The 18,135-nt window shown below is 43.3% G+C and overlaps 1 protein-coding gene across 1 annotated transcript in view; it reads left to right on the top strand.

Moving 5' to 3' along the window:
• The window catches only part of aox6 (aldehyde oxidase 6), a gene marked incomplete at its 3' end in the record, with an annotated part of 45,645 nt that extends 29,546 nt beyond the window's left edge, over positions 1 to 16,099 (top strand). The window contains exons 19-34 of the mRNA XM_080023814.1: positions 544 to 666; positions 828 to 924; positions 1,045 to 1,169; positions 4,406 to 4,539; positions 4,653 to 4,740; positions 4,869 to 4,955; positions 5,197 to 5,388; positions 6,441 to 6,668; positions 7,252 to 7,347; positions 7,429 to 7,557; positions 9,213 to 9,287; positions 10,365 to 10,417; positions 11,886 to 12,000; positions 13,118 to 13,183; positions 13,741 to 13,929; positions 15,878 to 16,099. Of these exons, the coding sequence (XP_079879940.1) occupies positions 544 to 666; positions 828 to 924; positions 1,045 to 1,169; positions 4,406 to 4,539; positions 4,653 to 4,740; positions 4,869 to 4,955; positions 5,197 to 5,388; positions 6,441 to 6,668; positions 7,252 to 7,347; positions 7,429 to 7,557; positions 9,213 to 9,287; positions 10,365 to 10,417; positions 11,886 to 12,000; positions 13,118 to 13,183; positions 13,741 to 13,929; positions 15,878 to 16,099 (2,019 nt within the window). The remainder of the gene's footprint in view (positions 1 to 543; positions 667 to 827; positions 925 to 1,044; positions 1,170 to 4,405; positions 4,540 to 4,652; positions 4,741 to 4,868; positions 4,956 to 5,196; positions 5,389 to 6,440; positions 6,669 to 7,251; positions 7,348 to 7,428; positions 7,558 to 9,212; positions 9,288 to 10,364; positions 10,418 to 11,885; positions 12,001 to 13,117; positions 13,184 to 13,740; positions 13,930 to 15,877) is intronic.
• Positions 16,100 to 18,135: the final 2,036 nt, after the last annotated feature.

Below are 18,135 nucleotides of genomic sequence, written 5' to 3' on the forward strand. Positions count from 1 at the left end.
ATAAAACCCCGACACATACCCGGGTCACCATTGTCACGTTCTGGGGTAGGTACCTCCACCTGCTGCTCCAGGCAGCAGGTGGAGGTGGACTAGTGGCTGCTGCCATCTGGTTCTGCTGGATGACTTGGGCGAGGGCTTGCATGCTCTCCATGAATTGTTTGGGAAGTGTCTCGTGTGGACCAACAAAGGCACCTTGGTTGGTCAGAGCCAGGCAAAGACGATCCAACTCTACTGGTTTCATCCTGTTTCCGTCTTGCTGTCACAACCGTTGGTGAATTTTGACCCAAACGCAGAGTCAGGAGACAGGTTTCCAAACCAAAATGGAAAAACTTTTTATCTTTTAGTATAACCCAAAAGCAGTGCATGGTCCATTAGCAAAGGTCAACTGTTTTTTTTGGGGTTTTTTTAGAAAGGTTAAAAATATGGGGTATTTATGGGAAAATAGGGTAAAATATGGGAGAATCCCGGGAAAACAGGAGGGTTGACAGCTATGGGTTAAGATTAAGTTATGGTTCAATTAAGGGTTTCTGCTTGGTTCTCCAGGTTTCCTGTGTGGGTCAGCTGATCTGTGCTGTGGTGGCTGACTCCAGAGCTCAGGCGAAGCAAGGGGCGGTGGCTGTGAAGGTTCGGTACGAAGACCTACCTGATCCGGTGTTCACTGTTGAGGTACCAGGAAAGACCTTATTTTTCACGGTTAAAATCTGAAAGACCTTCCCGGTGACTGAGATGAAGGACAGAACATTGAAACTCAGGTTTCATAAAAACCTATGTAATTTACATCCCTAGATTCCACATTCAGTTCACATTTGTATTTTGCTGTTTGTCAGGAAGCCATTGAGAGGAATTCTATCTTTGAGCCCCAGAGAAAGATAGAGAGAGGGAACGTCACTGAGGCCTTTAAAACCGTGGACCACATCCATGAAGGTACGAACACCTAAACTATGATCTGTAAATTTACACTTTATTCTATGATTGTCTTGTACTCCCTTTAGTGTATAACTTGGGTAATTGCTTGGCAAATCCTGGTTGTATTTATTTCTGCAGGACAGATTCGTATTGGCGGCCAGGAGCATTTCTACATGGAGACCCAGAGCATGCTGGTCGTACCTGTCGGAGAGGAGGCGGAGTATAAAGTCTACGTCTCCTCCCAGGCGCCAACATTCACCCAGGTAAACACTGATGATATAAATATTATTGTGATTATTATTATTAGGGGTCCTACCCTACAAAATGGCTGTCGAAGTGTCTGGCGCTCAGAAGCTGTCGAACCCACGTACAGGAATGATAGATGTATTCGGGGCAGTCCAGACACACAGTCGTCCAAATTCTATCCACATCAGTCCATTTTTGTTGGATAAGTTAATAAAAAACTGTATTTTTATCATCTCAGACGATGATAGAACTTCAGGCTACAGATTGGTCAAAGACAATCAAGACAATTGTCACTGCATCATTGCATCACGTGAAATCACTGCAGACTATTGATTGCGTCATCATTGCATGACATCAAACTTGCGCGACATCAAATTTGTGAATACCCATTATAATCTACCGGCTGCACTTTTTTCCATTTACTGGACTATTGGATTGGACTTTAACTAAAGGAATTTAAGACACAAACATACACACATACGCAGAACGCAGAGATACAGATCCGGGACTGACAACCGCCGTTTAATACCAGAAAAGCAACGGAAGAAGTAGCTCATTCTGGATTACCGGTTTCACGAGGTAGGGGCTGTGTTTGGAACATGGATAATGTAGCATAACCTTAATTACTAATAAAATTCATTATGTTTGAAAATAATTAGGTTAAAGTATTACCAGTAGACAATTGTATTAAACAAAGCGCAGCATATTAGTAACACAACCATGATGATGTTACGTAGCAAACAGCTTTTTAGCAACTTGTGTAACTAGTATCGCGGAGACACCTAATGGTAGTCTACAATAAACGTTGGTTAATGGGGCTTTCCACTTTATGTTGTGTAGTAGTATGTTAGTTATTGTTTATTTCCGATTTTTTGGCTTGTTTTCACATTGGTACAATTGCTGCGACGGGTTTAAAGAGGAAAACACACGTTTGGCAAGAGGGTTATTTACTTTTGTATTAGTCCTTAGATATTAATCCAAATTCCAAATTAATGGTAGTCTACAATAAACATTATACAGTATTTCATATTATTAACATTAACCTTAATAAATTCTTCACTATTGCGAACAGGGCTTGTACATCGTTTCGTCACATGGTCACACCGACTTACCTGGACCCCATGCATTGCTGCAACAATGTTTATTATTATTATTAGGCATCCAGTCCGTCGGGTCTGTCTGTCCATCCATTGTGGATCTCAAGCTGCTTCCACCAACAGGACAATGAGTTGAGTGACTGCAACAGCTACCACGGTCACCAGATCTCTGTCTGATAGATATAATAAATAATATAGGTGGGGGGGTGGCCGGGCCTGCGTGTCCCTCTGCGCCACATGGGGGGGGTTGACCCGTCGTGCCGGGGCTGGTTGGGCGTTCCGTCTGGGCCTGTCAACATGAGTCCTGAACCTGGCTGGCTGTGCTAGGTGCGGGGTTCACCATGTGGCGTCCTTCGTGGGTGGTCTCCTGTGATCCCACCGGGCTGCCGAGGTGCCTACCCTCTGATGCCCTCGGTGCGCAGGGTGCTCGTCGCTGGGGGGTCGGGCTGTTGGTGGGGGTGCCGTCTGCCGCCCTCTGTTCTGTAGTCCACCACACTACACTAGCTCTTACTAGTTTGACTTGCCTGAAGGACTCGCACCCCCAACTGCAGTTACCAACAGCACACATTGAGCACTGGGGTTTTCCGGGGTGGCCGGTTGCTGGTGGGTCGGTGTGGGGGCGTGGTTGGCCGGGGGGGCGGTCGGGTGGGCCCCCCCTCCCGGCCTGGCTGGAGTCTGGACGGCTTGCACCTGGTGGATTGGGATGTGCTGCGACCTGGCGAGGCTGCCGGGTGCCTTCTCGGGCCCCTAGGGGGACTGCTTGTCGTTGTGGGTGTGGGTTGGGGTGTGGGGGTGGCTGTTGGCCTTTTGCTTCTGCGGCGGGGCTTCTCTGCGTCAGGTGCCCCGGGTGCTGGGGGTGGTGGAGGGCCTGCATACCTGGCGGCCTGCCGGCATCGCCAGAGGGGGAGTGTAACATTGAGGTGCTCTGCGCTGGGCACTTGCTGCTACGTGTATGGTCACTTGGCACTCATGCCGGGCGGGGCACCTGGTCGGCTGCGGTGGGGCGGGCCCACCCCCCTTGTGCGGGGCGTGGGTGGGCGGGCATGGGGGCCTTGCCGGCCCGCCAGGCTCGGGCAGGGTGTCGGTCAGGGGCTTGTTGTATGTGTGCGCCCCTGGGGTGCGGGGTCTCCTTGTGCTCCCTGGGACTTGGTCATGCTCCTCGGGCTGGGCGTGGGAGTTGCTCCACGGCCCTCTGGCTTCTCTGGGGGCCTAGGGGTCTTCCATGGCCGCAGGGCGGGGTACCCGGGGATCTCCTGCAGCCGCAGGTTGTCTGTGGGGCTGTGGAGTTCGGGGGCTTCGGGCTTTGGAGGCGCCGCAATATAATACCGACCTTCTACACCACTACCAATGGGGATAAGTCATGTACACTCACCGGTGGACATCTTACACACACACACGCACGGCTTGGAGTGCACCCCAGCAACCAGGGGTGCTTTCCTCTCCTTTCCTCCCTCATTTACTGCCATAATCTTGACAGGAAGAGTCCACGTGACCAGTGGTAGTTCTAGTTTTCCTGGACCTAATTCAGTTTTTCAATACATCCAATGTTCATGTTTTTGTGTAAATGTTGTTTGTTTCTATGTTTATTTGTCTCACCATGGTGATTCTTCCCCTCTTGGAGTCGTGATTAGTTGTTATAGATCCAAACATGATAAATAGTTCTCCAAAGAGGGGGGTTGGTGGTGGCTCTCCATAACCAAAACTGTGCTCTTGTCATTCTAAAGGTCGTCCACAGGACAGATTTATTGCAGCAGTTCTTGATGATTTAAGAATTAATAAAGAGTTGCATTGCAGGTGGGGAACTTGAACTCCACTTGCAGACTAACTCTGTCCTGGATGCAAATGGCACAAATACTCTGTGTTGTATGCCCGGCATGCTGACAGCACAGGTTGAAAAAAAAAAATAATAATAATAAAATAAATAAATAAATAATATAATGACACCTTATATGTAATGCACCTTTTGGATGTGATGCTCTCTTGTCAACATGGAGATGAACCTCTAAAGTACATTCCAGCTCCTTGTTGAATCCATGACACCAACAATCCAGGCTGTTCTTGGGGCAAAGAGGTATCCTACCCAGGACTAGAAATGTGGAGCTGATAAAGTTGCGACTTAGTCTATATATATTTAGTACACACTATGTTTTATATAGGATGCAGTGGCGGAGACACTGGACATCCCGTCCAACAGAGTGTCGTGTCATGTCAAGCGGATTGGGGGAGCGTTCGGAGGAAAAGTAACAAAAACGGCCATCCTGACCTGCATCACTGCTGTGGCTGCATGGAAGTACAAGGATATTACCTTATATATATTATAATATCATTTCATATTACATTATACTATATTTTGTGTGTTTATGTGTGACCTTAAAATGCAATTTATGTTGAATATTTTCTCAGGACAGGTCGAGCTGTTCGCTGCGTTCTGGAACGAGGGGAAGACATGTTGATCACTGGAGCACGACACCCGGTGCTTGGGAAGTACAAGGTATGGGACTTTTATTTTGATACAGTACAGATACAAGTTACTCTTTAGTATCCTAGGGCTTTTCTTTTGATACAGTGAAGATTCAATGTACTTTTTAGTAATATATTATATTATAAATCTATTTCCAGGTTGGTTTCATGGAGGACGGGAGGATCATGGCAGCAGATTTCCAGTACTATGCCAACGCAGGAAACACTATAGACGAATCCCTCCTGGTGAGGACAAATTGAGATTTATACAGTATATTCATATCCATATTGAGCACTTTTGAAAGATCTTTCATGAAGGTGGGATTTTTTTTTTTGATACATATACCTTTATAAAGTTTGCCAGTGTACTATACTAGTTGGTTTCATTTTGACTGGTTTAGGACTCTTCTGACACTAATATACATTGCATGTTAACATTTCACCACCTAAAAGTCCCATGTTCCTGATGTAAAATGTTGTTGTGGAGGTGGTTGAGAAGATCCTGCTGCACATGGACAACGCCTACAGCGTGCCCAACCTGCAGGGAGTGGCTGTGGCCTGCAGGACCAACTTGCCATCCAACACGGCCTTCCGGGGCTTCGGTGTACCGCAAAGCATCATGGTTGTGGAGAGCATGGTGACTGACGTCGCTGCCCAGCTGCGGCGCCCCACCCACGAGGTCAGAGGCCCGAGGAACTCTTGGAAATGCTGTTCGTACCATGGTCCATAGCGTTTCATTTATTTTATTTCTACTTTTTTATTTATTGTTTGTTTTATTTTCAGTGAGAAAATGAGTATATTTAAATTGTATTTTATTTTTATTTATTTTTTCATTGTTATTGGGTTTTTTTCCTATTTATTTGTTTATAATTTTTTATTTTTTTTTTTCCAGTCCCCGAAACCAAAATAACTATCTATAATCTCCAATGTTAACAGTTCGGTATTGGGCAAATTACGGAATAAATAAGGAAATTGGTCAAATAAAGGAAAGAGTTTTGTGTTTAATTTAGGCTTAATTTAGGTAAATATGACAAATGTAATCTTGCAGCTCTCCGACCCTGTTTATAGCTTGCATGTTGATGCGTTTTTGCAATTCAGATTCCTGATATACTCTCCTGATGAAAGGTTTGATTCTTTTCTGAGAGCCGGTTCTTGAGGAGTCACTCAGTCAAATGAGTCATTCCATTTGATTCAGTTGGTGAAACACACAGTGAGTGAGGGAGGACTTCCTGTCAGATGAACAGGAGTCAGAAGAGTTGGTTTGACTCTTGAGTTGTGTATGGAATTCTCACAAGAATCATTGAATTCTGTCAAAAATGTTGGTGAATTTGGTGGAATGTAAAAAATAAATCAGTCACCCTCAATATGAATTATGTTAAAAGCCTTGGATTTGAATTTAGTCCCCAGTAATTAGTTTCAGTTTGTGAGTCGAGGATTCCCACTCTTTGCCGGAGTGACTCCAGACTACCTCATTTCAAAGATTTGTTCACTATGAGTGGATCGAGTCTTTAGTGAACTAAGCGTTAATATGTCATCGACCACAATGCTCGGCATCACAATTAAGCACAGAATAAGTATTTTGAATATAAGAGAGGGAACGTTTTTCTTAGAAATAAGCGAAAAATAAGAGTACTGATGAAGTAGTGGATTGATAAGAGGTATTGATAAAAGTTATTGATAAGATAAGAACCACTCCCAGCGCTGGTCTCTACTCTTCCCTCCCTGGTCCAGATCCGGGAGCTCAACATGTATCGGGGTCCGTCCACGACCCACTACAAGATGGACTTCGACCCGGAGAACCTAATGCGCTGCTGGGAGCACTGCAAGACTGTGGCGGACCACGCCGCCCGACTCCGGGCGGTGGCCCAGTTCAACCAGCAGAACCGCTGGAAGAAGAGAGGGATGGCGCTGGTTCCCATCAAGTACGGCATAGCCTTTGCTGAGGGCTTCCTCAACCAGGTGATCATCCGCTACTTCTGGTCTGCCCAAAAAAAACTTAGAACAGCTCCACAGAATAATAGCTACTAGCTATTACATTAATTTGTTTTTTAGGGCTGTCAAACAATTTGTATAGTCACACTATAATTTCATTATTGAGAAGAAAAACTCAAAATAATCTTCATAAAAATTAAGATTATTATTGATTGGCCGTATTTTGTAAATTAGGGTTCACCTTATAGGTAAAGGCTCCTTAGAGGAAGTTATGTTTGGAGGATGAACCAAGGTCTCCCATCAATAGAGTTGAATAGATGGTGATCTAGAGTGGACCCAAGAAATAACCCTGGGGGACAGGGTTGACAGGTTCTGACCCACTTTAGTGCACTACAGGATGTTTCACCAAATCTGATTTACAGAATACTGCTTTTCTTAAAACAGAATACTGCATTTTACAACAGAATACTGTGTTTCAGAACAGAATACTGAATTTCACAACAGAATGCTGCATTTCACAGTGATATTAGAAGTACTATTAGATTCGCAAATACATTGTAAACAACAGTGTTAAATGTTTTTTCCAAAATACCCTGGGTTTGTGTTCCAGGCTGCGGCTCTGGTCCACATCTACAAGGACGGATCGGTCCTGGTGAGCCACGGAGGAACGGAGATGGGTCAAGGTCTGCACACCAAGATTCTGCAGGTACCTCCTCCTTCAGCCAGGTTCATAGTAGTACTGTCTGTTAGCCCACTTTACCCTGGTTCTCTCTGTCCCCCCAACCAGGTGGCCAGCAGGGAGCTCCAGGTCCCTACCTCCAAGATCTTCATCTCTGAAACCTCCACCAGCTGTGTGCCCAACACCTGTCCCTCCGCCGCCTCCTTTGGAACTGACGCCAATGGCATGGCCGTCAAGGTAGGACTGGGTGCCACACCGGCCTGATGTGAAAGTAGGCGTCGCTCAGTCATGGGTAGAAATGGTCAAGCGAATAGCACAGGAAGTGCTATTATGGTAAAGCAGGAAGTGGTGTTATGGCAACACAGTAAGCATTGTTATGGCAACACGGGGAGCGGAGTTATGGCAACACAGATAGTGTTGTTATGGCAACACAGGAATCATTGTTACGGCAACTATAGTGTTATAACTACTTTAGAAATTAAATTGCACTTCTTGAAAGGGCACCAAAATGTAGCGTTATTTGTTTCATTAACTATTTTAATTATCATAACAAATTACTTTTATAAAGTTGGGCCACTACCTCCAACTTCGGAGCAAGCGAAAATAAACCACATTAACAAAATAGAGCTGCCAAAACAGCACTAACCCGTGGAGGCATGGACTCCACAAGACCTCTGAAGGTGTCCTGTGGTATCTGGCACCAAGACGTTAGCAGCAGATCCTTTAAGTCCTGTAATGCCGTGGGCACACGACACGACTTTCAAAGTGGTCAAATCGACGTACTGTTCAAATTACACAACTTTCTGTTTTGTGATGGAGAATTTTGAAGTCGTTGTGGTTTCACACTACATGATTGATCGGCGACAGGGGGTCACACATTACCAGATCTTTCACCAGGAGGAAGCCCTGACGAGTCTGTTGGGGTTTGGGTCGGGTCTCCAAACTACATTTTGTCACGAAAACACACGTGGGACAGGATTATATATTTGTTACTATTCTTGGTCACTTCAACAAAAACAAATGAAAGCAGAATTTAAATAAGAAATATATTAAAAACCTAGAGAAGAAAAGTAAAAGAGGTATGCTGAGTGTTTCTGGCTGCTGCTCCATGCCCTTCCGTCTCCTTCTGGACTCCCCCTCCCGTCACCCCATGTCGGCTCTCATTGGCGGTAGCTCGTTGCCTTACTTCCGACTCGATCCCGACGCGACTAGATTTTTAACATGCTGGATCTGAGGCTTTGCTCTGCGATCTCCAAAAACCTGTCGGCGAGTGGAAAATCAGGCCAGAATCAGGTTGTCTTCTGTTGGGCCACTGAAGTCGACTTGTTCATTAAACATTTAAATGTCTTGTGGAATTTAAGCTAAAACACACTTAAAGAAAGGACGTTGAAAACTTAATTTAAAATAAAGGGGTTCTCTTGAGCTCAAAGGTGAGGGCCAGTCTGAGGTAAGAACAGGCGGATTTGGGCACGAGCCAGAGGAGGCAGAGTTTTGGCGTCTCCTCTTTTAAACTGGCTGCTAATATTTCCTTCACTAGTGAATGTAATTTAACTTTACGAATTGACAAACCAAACTTTACGAACCAAACAATTTTGGTTGGTGTGTTATGGCAACACAGGAAGCGTTTTTATGGCAATACAAGAAGCATTATGATGGCAACACACAAGAAAGTTTGTTATGGCAACGTTGGAAGTGTTATTTATGGCAAAACGGAAAGTGTTGTTATGGCAACTCAGGGCGATGGTTATGGAAACACAGTAAGCATTGTTATGGCAACAGGAAGTGTTGTTTGCAAGCTGTAGAATTGGAAGTTTTGAACCAAGAACTCGGATTGGTAAAAGCTTACTAATTATCATTATAAACAATGCTAATTGTTCGTGTTTGTTTGTCAGAACGCCTGTCAGACCCTTTACAAACGCCTGGAGCCCATCCGGAAGCAGGACCCCAAAGGATCATGGGAAAACTGGGTACGACACGCCTTACACAGTGTGTTTGCTGTTTATTGATGGATGTTTTATTATATCCTTCCTGTGTGTACTGTCAGTACAGCTTATATGGAAAAGTCGCTCCTTCACACGGATTGGTCCATCGACTTGTCATGTAAATTTGAATACATTGAAACTATAAACTGCAAAAAAAAAATGTGAACCCAACAGGACAGGAGTGTAAAATTGATTCTTCTTTATTGAGCTCAAGAAAGGCGTCTGACACACCTGGTAGTACGACAGAGGAGTTCTAATATTTCTTTATCTGCAGTGATCTCTTATAGGATTCAGACATCTATCACTATTTAGGAATTTAGATACACAGTGGAAAGGGGGTTGTTGACTAAAGCATAACACACATCAACGACACCCCCTCTGGAGTCAACCTAACTTATTTGAGCACAGTGAATGATTTGTCAAATGGTTTCTTGGACTGAAAAGACAATGCCCACCAGGGGTCGTAAAGCAAACCCTGATAACGTCTCATGATAAAGCCTGCTTTATAGTTGCCGCAAGCGAGCCGCGCGGCTCATGGCGTGCTCACTACCAGCGCACATTGCTTTTATAGTCGACGCAGTGCTGTGTAGATGCCGTGGTGATATTCTTCAGGGGGCGCTGTGCACAAACCACAGGGGTAAACTGAAAGAACTGACGTCCTGAGAGAAGGCTCTGAATAACTAGAAAAGAGCTTAGTAACTTAAATAGAAAGTGTTAAATGTATGTGTATCTATTGTAGTCAGCTACAGCTATGGCAACTAAAGGAGCCTGGTGACCCCCTCTGGTCGTACTCCGATCTCTTTGACCATCTGGTACAATACATTCAACAGTAGTTAAAGGATCAAAACAGACATTTGCCCTTAAAGAAAATATTATTGTGCAGTCATAGTCAGTAATTTTCCGCCACAGACTTCCAGCTTCCAGACAACAATTTGCCACTTGACTTTTGAGTGGATCTGTACTGATAGTACACACCAAGAAGCATGTAACACATATCACTTTTATGCAGTTCATTCATCTCATTTTCTTTTACTTTTCTAATGGTTTTGTGGGATACTTCAGACCAGGAAAGCCTTTTTTGATAAGATCAGTATGTCAGCGACAGGATTCCACAGGTACGTACATAGTGTGTGTGTGTGTGTGTGTGTGTGCGTGCGTGCGTGCGTGCGCGCACTGGTGAGTGCATGGGATTGGTCCCAATTACTTCCGGTGTAAGAGGTCAGAATTATATCGTGGGCTATATTTAGTACATACAATTATTAGTTTGACTATATTTATTATATTGTTATTGTTATATTATTACTTGTTATTTTATTATCCTATATTTATCACATGTATTATACTGTCATTTTATAATGATAGCATATTGAAATTTATTTTTGATTTATATGAATAAAAGACTATTTTTATTGGGTAATTATTTTCTTCCATCCATTTCCCATAATGAATGTCTGTGTGTGTGTCTTTGTCTGTGTGCATGAATGTGTGTGCATGCACTTGGGCCGGGCAATAAAACAGTATCCAACAAAAACATCATGTCATTACCATCTTTCTAGTGGTGTTATATTAGTAAATTAATACAATGCCGTGGCAATACATAACTTTGTATTCTTCTTTATATTTCAGATTAATTTAAATGTTCAATTCAACATTAATAACAGTAAATAGTTTATCCATATGTAGTAGAATAGTTTGTTATGTTGCTGTGACTATTTTTCCCAGTGGAAACTCTTAAACGAAGCATACTAGTTATAAAACCAGACGTACTAGTACTAAAATAATTTCTAATTAATCTCATCACATCATCTGTATTTGGGGGACTTCACAAAGTCCTAGAATTCCAGTCGAAGCTTGGACATTAGTTATTTCCAACATCCAGGTTTCCCTTCAGCTTCGCACTCAGACGTCACTTTCTTTCCTCCAAAAGTTTGCTTCTACTGATCGATCAATTTGAGGTTTGTTTTCCTTGGGCACTTGAGCTGGTGGTGGATATTGTTTATTATTTTTTGTAAATGTTCATCCATATCGACAGTTTACCGACCACAACTAGCTACACTGCTCCATCACAATCACTCCTCGCGGTGGCAGACCCCGCCACCCACAATGGAAACAACATATAGAGGAGCGCATGCACAACGCAAAAATAAATTGAATGGCTGTTTCTCATGAAGTGCCATTGTAAAAAAGATTGAAACGTGACATGGCCGACTTTCGATTGGCAGGGACTAAAAATCCCTTTTGGAAAAGGAGCGTTGGGACTCCATGGCGAATTGCGAACATAACCGGGCCAGCACTGATGAATTATACTTTTCCTGTAGCCAGTGGGAGGACGAGCTAAAACATCCTGTCCTGGCACCAACGTTCTTAGACAAAGTTTATGTAAAGGTTCTCAATCGTCAACACAGTTGAAATTCTAGACACTAATACATAAAACAATCCGGAAACGGGGCAGGCTTAAAACTTAAGTCGGTTCCCTTCCAATCTCTGGGTTCCGGCACAAACTCTTAGGGGCTTCCCCCCAGGAGTCCTTTTAGAAAAGGACGCTGGGGTCCGAGATTATCATGGTAATAACTGTGTCTCCAGGGGTCCAGACCTGCACATGGACTGGGGGAGGATGAAAGGCCAGCCCTACGCCTACTTCACCTACGGAGCCTGTTTCACGGAGGTGGAGCTGGACTGTCTGACCGGGGACTACAGGGTGGGTGCAGGGGCTCAACCTGGAGCTCGCGGACCCCGAGGTGGCCGCCACATTGGGGTCGTGGCGGACAGTATTCTGGAACAATATAAAAAAAAATAAAAGCTTGTGATAAACTATTACTATTCATTCTACATAGAAACTAATGTAACATAGATACTATACTGTATGTATAATCTGGCTGTATAATCAATAATGTAGATAAAGAATTATATTTAGTTTGGTGTTATGTAAAATTATTATGTTACAATAGTATTGTAGTATTAGTATATGAGTTTATTGGTATTTATATTTCACATTTTTTTCAAAGAGTGCCCAAGTGTTTAGATATAGCCAATCAAAACACAGCATCACAATAAGAAGCTCCGCCCGCCCAGCTTCTCCAGTTTTTTTACCTGTGTTGTCAGCATGCTTGGTATACAACACAGGGTATTTGTTTGGCATTGCATCCAAGACAGAGTTTATCTGAAAGTGAAGTTACATTTCTCAACCTGCAGAGCCACTCTTTATTAATGTGACAAAACACAATGAATTAAGTCGTGGCCTCTTCCTGTAATAGTTACAGCAGTAAAAGGTGAAAGTAGAAGGGAGTGATCACCAGGGTGTTTGGGGGTGTGTGTTCGAAGCAGATGCTGTTAGTGTCTGTGTGCCTGTGTGTGTCCTTGTGTACGTGTGTACCTGTGTACGTGTGTACCTGTGCCTGTGTGTGCGTGAGTGTGTGTGTGTGTGTGCACTGGTGAGTGCATGGGATTGGTCCCAATTAGTTCTGGTGTAAGAGGTCAGAATTATATCGGGGGCTATATTTAGTACATACAATTATTAGTTTTACTATATTTATTATATTGTTATTGTTATATTATTACTTGTTTTTTTATTATACTGTATTTATTACATGTATTATACTATCATTTTTAATGATAACATTGTAATTTATTATTAATGAAACCTGAAGTTCTAAGACAATTTGAGGCTGAATTTATGCTAACTGCTACATATATATGTAGTAAATAATATTGATTGAAGACAGAATAATTCTGGGTCTTTCTTGGGGGTGTAACCAGCTAGGTTTTCCCATGGGAACTGTAAAAAGTCATAATATCGATTGCTTATTAAAATCCAGGCTCTGATGACCGACCTGGTGATGGACATCGGGAGGAGCATCAATCCCTCTGTGGACATCGGACAGGTGAGTGTAATGAAATGTGAATTGTGCTATCTTTCTTCTACTATATATTTATATTCAATAGACTTGTAGATAAAATATAAAATGATAATGTCACTATATGGTAATGTATAACAATGTATGACAGCAGTGAAATCACACGTCACTTTTTCCCAAAATATATGTGAAATGTGAAATGTGAAACTTTTTGTGCTAAAATCAGTTACAGTGGTACCTCTACTTACGACTGTATTTCGTTCTATAAGAACGGTCGTATGTTAAAACAGTCGTATGTCGAAGCAATTTTTCCCATATAAATTATGAATATCGCTACTCGTATCTTGGAATAGTCGTAAGTAGATGCAGTCGTAAGTCGAGGTACCACTGCATTAGTAAAAAAAAACAAAAGAACAGCAACATTTTATATATATATACAGACACATGTATGTACATGTATATACATGTACTGTATATATTTAATATTACTATTAAATATTGAATATATATGATATTTGGCCAATATATATTATATTGATATAAAATGATAAGTAATATAATTTTTTTGTCTCTCCCTGCTCCAGATTGAGGGGGCCTTCCTCCAGGGTCTGGGTCTCTACACTATGGAGGAGCTGCCTTTCTCCCCAAGGGGGGAACTCCTGGCCCGGGGCCCGGCGCAGTACAAGGTCCCTGCGCTGTGCGACCTGCCGCTGCGCCTGAATGTGCACCTGCTGCCAGACAGCGACAACCCCCATGCCATCTACTCCTCTAAGGTGGGAGCTAGGCAGTGGAGGAGGAATAATGGACAACCGCACAGGTGTTATCAGGAAACTAACACTAGACAGCAGCTGGCTGGTCAGGGTATCACTCTGAAGGGGGTTATTTAGTGATAATGACCACCTGGCTGTATGTTATCCTGCTTATTACATGGCTAGTTAGTAAATAAAAGAATACACTTCTTTTTCTTTCGGCTGCTCCCATTAGGGGTGGCCACAGCGGATCATCTGCCTCAAATACCTTCTGTTCTGCGCATCTTCCTCCCTTACACCAACCTGCATGTCCTCCCTCACCACATCCATAAACCTTCTCTTTGGCCTTCCTCTTTTCCTCTTGCCTGGCAGCTCCATCCTCAGCCTCCTTCTCTCAATGTAACTCTCATCTCTCCTACACACGTGTCCAAACCATCTCAATCTGGCCTCTCTCACTTTTCCACCAAACTGTCCAAGCTGAGCTGTCCCTCTAATGTACTCATTCTTAATCCTGTCCATCCTTGTCACTCCCAATGAAAACCTCAACATCCTCAACTCTGCCACCTCCAGTTCAGCCACCTGCCTTTTTGTCAGTGCCACCACCTCTAAACCGTACAACATAGCTGGTCTCACTACCGTCCTGTAGACCTTCCCCTTCACTCTTGCTGGAACCCTTCTGTCACAGATCACTCCGGACACTCTTCTCCACCCACTCCACCCTGCCCGTACTCTCTTGTTCACCTCTCTCCCACACTCTCCGCTGCTTTGGATGGTCGACCCCAAGTACTTTAACTCATCCGCCTTCTCCACCTCCACTCCTTGCATTCTCAGCTTTTCGCCGCTCTCCCTCCCATTCTGGCACATGTATTCTGTCTTACTTCCCTGTTCTTTTTCATCAGCATACTTAGAGGAAACATTGCATCTGTAGTACCCTTTCCTGGCATGAAACCAAACTGCTGCTCACTGATCCCCACCTCTCCTCTTAACCGAGCCTCCATTACCCTTTCCCATAGCTTCATGCTGTGGCTGATCAACTTAATTCCCCTGTAGTTACTACAGCTCTGTACGTCGCCCTTGTTCTTGAAGATTGGTACCAGTACACTTCTTTTCCACTCCTCCGGCATCCTCTCCCTTTCTCGGATGGTGTTAAACAGTCCCATTAGGAACACCTCTGCCATCTCACCCAAACATTTCCATGCTTCCCCAGGTATGTCATCTGGGCCAACTGCCTTTCCACTCTTCATCTTTTTTGATGCTGTTCTCACCTCATCTTTGCTAATTTGCTGCACTTCTTGATCCACTATCCCCACATCATCTACTCTTCTCTCCCTCTCATTTTCTTCATTCATCAACTCTTCAAAGTACTCCTTCCACCTTCTCAACACACTTTCCTCACTAGTCAGCACATTCCCATCATTATCCTTCATCACCCTTACCTGCTGTACATCCTTCCCAGCTTGGTCCCTTTGTCTTGCCAATCGTGTCTTGCCAGTATGTATAGTTGAAGAGCCTACACTGAGAAAAACAACAATGTAGTGAACTATTCTCCTCCAGATTAAGAAACTATTTACTATTATTAATGTTAAATTGTTCATTTACATTAATGGTGAAATGTGACGCTGAGTGTGACGTTGAGGATTTCGATATCAATGTCCTCATTCATCTCTTCAAGTCTTCCATGGTAGTTTCTATGTTGCGTCACCTGATGACGCCACTAACATTATCATACTGTATAGGCAGAGCTGTTTCCCGTGGCAACTGTCGTTATTAACAGATCAGTGGTCATTATTCAGAAATAACTGACCGCTGGTTGTCGATATTGACTAATAAGAATCCAGTATTCCACAGAGCAGTGAAATAAATATTAATATTATAGAGCTTTAAATCTTGGCAAATTGCGTGAAATCGATTTCAATCACATTACATCACCTTGAATGGCTATTAACCAGGCCTCCCTTGTTTCCGTTGTCAGGGTATCGGGGAGCCAGTGCTGTTCCTGGGCAGCTCTGTGTTCTACGCCATTAAGGACGCGGTGGCAGCGGCTCGGGCCGAGTCGGGTCTGGAGGGGCCCTTCACCCTTGACAGCCCCGCCACGCCTGAGAGGGCGTGTCTGGCCTGCGCTACACCCTTCACCCAGAAGGTAGGTCCCACTTGTTTGTCTCGCTTAGGAAAATATATCTTAAAGGAGTTATAAAGGGAGGTCTAATTTCTTCTCTGGTTGGTTTTGGTTCCAGGTCGCAGCCGGAGCAGAAGCAGCAGGATCCTTCACCCCCTGGGCAATCAATATCTAGAGATCAATATTAGACTGACTTCATCCAACAGAGATCTATACAGTATCTGACTCACCTCATCAGATTGATTTCAGCGTGAGACTTGCTTCATCCAATTGTTTCCAGTATCAGACACGCTACATCCAATAGATATTAATATCAGGCTCAGAACTGCCAGCCAAACAGAACTGGCAACCCACAGGGTGTCTGCCGGTCCCTCTAAAAGTATTTCTTTTTTTGTATTTTTTCTTAAATTCATTTTACAAATATTTGGCATCAATGCTTAAGAATATTTCAGGGATGCATCAATTGTGAAATTCTGGGCCGATACCAATATTTAAACTAACAACTTGACCGATTTCTGCTACCGATGTTTTACAAGTTCCACTGAAAGCAGCATCACTTACAGTTTTTCGAGTTCCAATGAACGCAGCATCACTCCTGCCTTGGAGCGCTGTAAAGAGCCGTGTCCGTATCTTCTAAAATCGATGGTAGATGGCGTTGTTCTCTCAGATGGATAAAGAAATAGAAAAAAAATGGTAAAATGGGTCACCTTATATACTTTGGCGGCTGTTAATATGCCTGGGCGGCCCGCCCAAGTAAAGTCTCTTCCACAGAGGCAGCCATGTTGCACCGCTAGATGGTACTGAATTCTACACACTGCACTTTTAAAGAGAAATCTAATTTTATTGGAATTTGTCAGTATATTACTATACTATTAACTATGACTATTAACACATTATACATTCACTTAAAACCCTTAAGTCTTAAAACATGACATGTTGTTTGTTGTTAATAATCCTGATTATAATAAATAAAAGATATTTCATGTTATCTAATCTGTGGTTGAATTCATACTTCCAGAATGTAGCACAGCCCTACGATAGAGAAGTTGGATATTTATGATATTAGCATAACCTCACAATACAGCTTCAAATTGAAGCTGTATTGATTGTAGTGACCCACCACAGCAAACCCCCTTTGTCACGCATTTCTAAAATTGCCAGGAGCAGCCAAATAAGTTGAAAAAACCTTTCAAGAAGTCACACAAATTCAGCACATGCAGCTGAATTGAAAACCCTCACAGAGGCATGTAAACATGCAGCAGGGAATACAGTTAACATTGACACGTACAGTCATGCTTTTGGTGTTAACTATTTTGGCATGCTTTGGAACCAAAGAAAATTCCTTACATCTACAGACAAGCCAATTGCAGATCAAAAACTTGTGGCTAAATAACTGGAAACTGTTTTGTTACTAAGACAGCTAAGACAGACTGCTGTATGCAAATGTGTCTGCTCACACAAATAATGCAGACCTTGTTGCACAGGGAAACGGGAGAGCAGATGCAGCCGCCTAAAATGCAGCAAAACAACCTCTTACTACACAACAACTTGATTCTGTTCCTCTAACTAAGCTGCTTTCACACATGAACTCCAGTCGATGTCGAGATAATAAGGTTCAGACATTGTCCGGAGTTGCTCTTCCTCACATGTAACTCACAACTGGAGATTGTCCATGTCAGATGCGTTTATAACTTACCTGGAAATAGTCAGTTTGGTTTAGATGATGGGTGGACCTGGGTAGAGAGTGCAGGAGGCAGGATGTGACGCAATGACACTGCAGAGTTTTAACACACCCAAAATGGCGGACGAGGCCACCGACTTATCTTTTTTTGACGATGATACTCCATGTATTTGGGCATAATATAAACAAAAGAGTGTATAGGAATATAAAGGAAAGCAGAAAGAAGTACGCAGCAGCTATGCTCCTCCTCCTACGCTGATATCGCTCAATCGAACGTTACGTAGACTTTGTACAAGGGTGCTTAAAGTCCGGTTGAGGTCCGGTCCAAATGATTCGGACATCTGCATAAACATGTACAGCTCTTCCGGGTAATGTCTGGATAATTTCACGGTTGCAGTGCATATGTGAAAGCAGCTTAATGCACTAACACCAA

This window comes from Zeus faber (assembly GCF_960531495.2).
Source record: "Zeus faber genome assembly, chromosome: 2".
NCBI lineage: Eukaryota > Metazoa > Chordata > Actinopteri > Zeiformes > Zeidae > Zeus > Zeus faber.